Source organism: Catharus ustulatus, chromosome 1 (assembly GCF_009819885.2).
Source record: "Catharus ustulatus isolate bCatUst1 chromosome 1, bCatUst1.pri.v2, whole genome shotgun sequence".
In the NCBI taxonomy this organism is placed as follows: Eukaryota; Metazoa; Chordata; class Aves; order Passeriformes; family Turdidae; genus Catharus; species Catharus ustulatus.
In genome coordinates, this window is record NC_046221.1 from 131,800,194 (window position 1) to 131,805,414 (window position 5,221).

Below are 5,221 nucleotides of genomic sequence, written 5' to 3' on the forward strand. Positions count from 1 at the left end.
CTCCGTTTATTCAAGCAGTCGCTAGACTGTTGCTGCTTTCAGACAATAAATTTTGTCCTTCTGCAGCAAATAAATTCCAGACATACTCATATTCTAAGAAAAGCATCACTAATACTTCCTCATAGTACTGTCCCTGTTCAGGTTTATAGACAGAATGTCACTTTATTGAAATTTCTAAGAATTGAAGTTTTAAGTGTCTTGATTCATTCACAAAGTTCAAAGTCGTTCATCAGGTACCAAAATAAATGGTGATACTTTTAGAAGAGATTACCCTTTGCTGAAACATTAGGCTGGGAATGTTACAACTGTAACTGCTGGCTGCATTCAGACTGTAAGATTTCTGCAAAATAAAATCTGCTATATGAATACTGTGATGCTGGAAATTTTACCTCTGATAGAGTATTTCCAAATGTATGCATGATAGAATACTATGGGCTGATATACAACGTTTGTATGTAGTTTATTTAAGTCAATGTTTCTGCTTCTTACAACCATCACTCTTTTTTTTACCACTAAACTGTAGTTGTATCGTAACTCATAAATAACTTTGGTTTTGTTAAGTGCTAGGTAGATTTAGTACTGTACATATGGAGTACTCTCAAGCATTCCTCCATCCCATATGCAACTGCTGTTCTCTAAATTGGTGAGATTTCACAAGCCGTGAAGCCAAGGTTAAAACACAGGAGTTGATTGTTCATGGTTATTTCAACATTTTCAGCAGAATTTACTGATAATCTTTGGCATTGCTTTTAAATAATCCTCAGCCCATGACAATGGAAAAGTCCTTCCATTTCCTTATCCGGGTGTATAAATAGTGCAAAAACTTGGGAACAACTTGAGGTAGCAGAGGAAAGTTCAAGTGTATGAGAGGTCTCTGTTGCTAGCAATAGGGACTCAGCGCTATCACCTCTGACTTCAGGAATGTCAGGAATATGTGGAATTTGGTTCAGATCTAAATTACTCAAGATATGGTCATGTCCCCATTTAGTGGTTGAGGCACACATTTTTATACTTATTGTCCAGGTTTCCCCTAGAAATCTCCCTTTATTTTTTTGTCCTCATTGCAAGCTCTCCCAGGTGTAGAAATCATGGCTTCTGTAGCTGCAAAGTTTTGAAACGGGAGACCAGGCCTATGGGCAGTAGAAGATGGCAGTTCAAAAGTAAGTGGAGTTGAAAAACATGGTGTCCCAAAGGGCTTTGCATCTAGGAAGACTCATGTTCCCAAGACTGATCAAGCCTAATAAGCTAGTAGAAAATTCATGTTGGCAATAAAGGAGGTTGTACCACCAGCAAACTTGCACAGGCTTTTAGTAAACCTGGGTATTTTTTAAGCTATGATTCTTAATTCAAGGCTTTTAGCCTATCTAGGACAAAATGAGATGTCCAAGATAGGCACATTGACAAAATAATCACAGGTGAAAGCTCTATCTGCTATAATTTCACACTTGAGATGGAAAAGGACAAGATCAAGCTGCTTCTAATGGTCCCTGGTTTAAAATTGTCTGCATTTGTGCACAAAGGAGGTGCCTGGTACCCTGCTCATGTTTGGAAGCCACAACTGGGCATCCACAGGTTATTCTCCTCCGTGTCCCAGGAAAAACCACCTCTGCTGCAGCTGAGAAAAGCAGCTCTGTTATTGCCCTGGCAGTGCTCTGTCCTTGCAGGGGGTGGCCCCCGCGCAGCACTCGCCAGGTGATGTTCTGTGTTCAGGTGTCCCTGTGACACAAGTGCCACTCCCCGGACCAGCACCAATGCTCATTCCACAGGGAAAGGGTGAATGCCTGAGTGTGGTACTGGCTGTCACACAGAGCTTTCCTGCACAGCACCCCTTCCCACACTGCATCACCCCCAGGCCCCTTGCTGACAAACTCCAGCATAAGCACACATCGTAGAAAGCAGAACATTTTATTGAATAGGCACAACAAATTAGACTAAATGCGTGTAACTGCTTTGGGATATATCTGAAAAAAAAGTACAGTTCTCTTTAAAACAGATTTGTGGGGGCTTTTCTCCTTTGGTTAAGTTGTTTTACTCCAGCTTTAAGCATTAGTCCTGTGTGAAGGTGGCTTCTTCATGCTTTTTCATAAACTCTTTTGCAGGAAACGTTATTCATGGTGCATTCCTGGAAAGAAAAGATAATTCAATAAGCTTTTAACTCTTAAAAAGTGTTTGTTAGTCAGAAGGTAGAGAATGGCTTATTTATTGGGAATTAGTTTAAGAAAAATTTTCATTTCCCCGCCTCTAAAGGCAATTGCTAAAAGAGTGGAACTCAGTTTTGAGAGCTTCAGCAACAGAAGACTGAAAAACTAGCAAAAGATGAAAGAATTTTCAAAAACAGCTTTACTGACTCCCAGGAGATTTTTGATATTTTCTTAAAAATCTCTAAAGAAGGCTCCTAGGATTTCTGTGGTTGACTGGACCCTGGAGTTGGGCATTACCCTTTTTTTCCTTCACCTTTTGCAGCTGTGGCTTGTCTTCCTCACACACGTGAGCACAACACATGCACACACAGAGAGCTTTCAGACTTGCAGCTGCTAGTGTCAGCCTCTGCATGTTGGGCTCTGTCCTCATCTCTTTTTCAGTTAGATCAAACTGTTTTGTTCAATCTTTCTTAATGAAGTTGTTATTAAAAACGATTTCTATTTCTTCTCCTCTGGTGTCTATCCAAAGAAATTTAAATATTGAATTTATGGATACATTATTTTTCCCTAGGGGAGGGCAGAGCTCTCCAGGAATTTTGTGCATGCGTATTGTTTTGCAGCATGTAGGAATTTCAGCTGCCTTTTATTAACATAAATTTAGTCCTGTCCCAGATTCTTCAAAGTGTGTTTTCTAAAACTATAGAGCAGAGCTGTGAAGCCCCAGACTGTAGGTGGGCCTTACTGGCACCAAGTCAAGTACAATAGTCTCTGACCAGATAAAACCAACCAACAGAGCTTGGACACATGCTTCCTTGCTCAAACATCCTATTATTAAAGCAGTTGTTGGTGATGCATAGCAGGATTCCCACAGATGGCTCTAAGCCTCTGCTGAAGATGAACAGGAGACTTCTGTATCAGCCTAGAGTGGGTGCATTTAATGTGGGCTTTCCTCTACACTGTCCAGAGCTTAGGGATTCTGATAGGTATAAGTTTCCCTGATAGGGATGGTGGGTTTTTCTTCTTACACTTTCCCAACCATGAGAACAGGCACCTCCATACCATTCCATAAGTTTAACAGCTTTTCAGTTTTAATCTGCACTCTAGCCTCAATTAGAGACTTCTCAATAAGTGCACAGAGCCCTTTCAGATGCTTTCCCTCCCTAGGTTTGAATCCAAAGCCTTACATCAGCTAAACATGAATTCTGCACACTGAATTCAGCTATTAAGTAACAAAAGATAACTTACCACCACCAGGTTCCCATCCGCCACTTTTCTCTTTATGATAGTCTCTTTTCCATCCCACTTCTGCACCTGGGTCAGCACACCATTGTCTAGGGTTATGACATTCTACCAAAACAAAAAAACAAAGCGTGTTTCATCAGGGTGCTCTGATCTCAGGAGAAGACTCTCCAGGTCCAAGCAGCACTAAACACAAAGCACCCATTACCTGTTGAGGCAGCATTTCTGCACTGGATGTCAAAATCACAGCTCTGCCCTGCTGCTCCCACATCCCTTTTGAGAGACGTATTTACAAAATGCCATTTCGGGACTCACCTTTGTTTTTCTGTCATCTGCTGTGGTCTCATCAAACTCTTCACCCAGCTTGAAAGAGACCTCTGTATTTTTGAAGGTACTTTCTGTTTTGATGGTTATCACATCACCATTGATGCTGATAGTTACATTAGGCTTGGCCACACCAGCCATCTTCCTGGTAGCAAACCCCACACCTGCAAATAAGATAGGGTACTATGAAATTTTTATCTTTCCTCAATCTTTTTGTCTTATACGTTGGGAAAAAAACCCTCAGTGCTTTTTCCCCTATTGACTTCTGAGTGTTAGTAATTCTATGTTAGAGAGATTCTTTTGGAAAATCTCACTTGGTACTGCTACAGACCAAGCTGGGTGGGTTGATGTAAGGAAATTCTCTATCCTGTCATTGTCAAAATAATAAAAGCAATATTTTGAAGGCTGAGCTTATATGAAAGCCAGATATTTGCACATAGATTTGCTCAGAATAACTTTTGTAGCTTGTACTCTAACTGGTATGCTAATTAATTGTATCTGGATATAAATAAGCAGGCACATATGACAGTTTCTGAGCCACAAAAGCAACAAAACAAACAAACAAAGGGAAAAAAATTAAGCTTTTTATATTTACAAGGGGGTAGGTTGAATATAAGGAAATGATTAAGAAAGAGCTGGCAATGGTTATGTCCTGAGTAAAATCTGGAGTAAAGTTTAAGAGTGTAAGAGTCTCACTCATTGAAAGCTGTCAGAATAAGTATAACATAATTTGCCCTAAACTGCAAATAACACCCCCAGCTTTTTAGCAGATACTAATTGAATCAGTACAAGTTACCCCTGCTTCCTACACACTAACAGAATGTTGAAACCTTTTAAATCCCAATTTTAATTCTAAGCGAGAAGTCTACACCTTTAGAGAAAAGTGTTAGACATCAAATTTTGCAAGTACCTGCATGAATCCATGCAATTGTCAGTATTCACTGGAGGCAGCTACACAGTTTCATTCAATATAATAGCCATGGCAATTAACTAATTTTCTTAATCCAGTAGCATTTTAAAGTTGTTTAGGTGTGCTGCTCACAGACACAAGGAAACTTGCTGCTTTCTATCATCACACTGATTTGCATGTCCAAGGATAAAAGATAATTAACACAAAATAATCCAGTGATGTGTTTTATTTCCATTTATAACGCTACTAATAAGGCATGCATTGTCTTGGCTTACTTGAAATTATTCCCATCAAAGTTTTTCTGCCTTACAGGAATTTAACATCACATATTGAAACAGACAAATTCTCCAGTTAAGGAATATCTGATCAAAATAGTGGATTAAGCCCCCCCCTTAATAAACAGCATAACCAGAAAAAGCAAGTAAAGAGTAAAGTTCAAAACTGGCATTCATTCCCTGCTCCAGATACAAGAAGTTGAAATAACATTTCTCACCCAGTTCTTTCATATAGTCCTCAAAGTTTTCACTAGTAAGGAGCTTCCAGGTGCCCACAAATTGGTCGCACATTTTGTCAGGCTAGAAAGATGTCTTCCACAGGTTCAAACAGA

General features: G+C 39.7%; 1 protein-coding gene across 1 annotated transcript; it reads right to left on the reverse strand.

Moving 5' to 3' along the window:
- Positions 1-1,888: 1,888 nt before the first annotated feature.
- LOC116997516 (fatty acid-binding protein, adipocyte) lies at positions 1,889-5,221 on the reverse strand. Its single transcript, XM_033062366.2, has 4 exons — positions 5,108-5,221; positions 3,696-3,868; positions 3,387-3,488; positions 1,889-2,122 (listed from the first exon to the last, which is right to left on the reverse strand). Exons 1-4 carry the CDS (start codon positions 5,178-5,180, stop codon positions 2,072-2,074), a joined length of 399 nt encoding a protein of 132 aa, XP_032918257.1. The 5' UTR covers positions 5,181-5,221; the 3' UTR covers positions 1,889-2,071.

Bases quoted from the DNA above. Each gene is read 5' to 3' on its own strand.
- LOC116997516 (XM_033062366.2), bottom strand. From the start codon at position 5,180: ATGTGCGACCAATTTGTGGGCACCTGGAAGCTCCTTACTAGTGAAAAC. The intron at 3,869-5,107 runs GTGAGAAATGTT...TCTTATTTGCAG, and splicing joins GGACTATATGAAAGAACTGG to GTGTGGGGTTTGCTACCAGG. The intron at 2,123-3,386 runs GTAAGTTATCTT...TTTTCTTTCCAG, and splicing joins CGGATGGGAACCTGGTGGTG to GAATGCACCATGAATAACGT.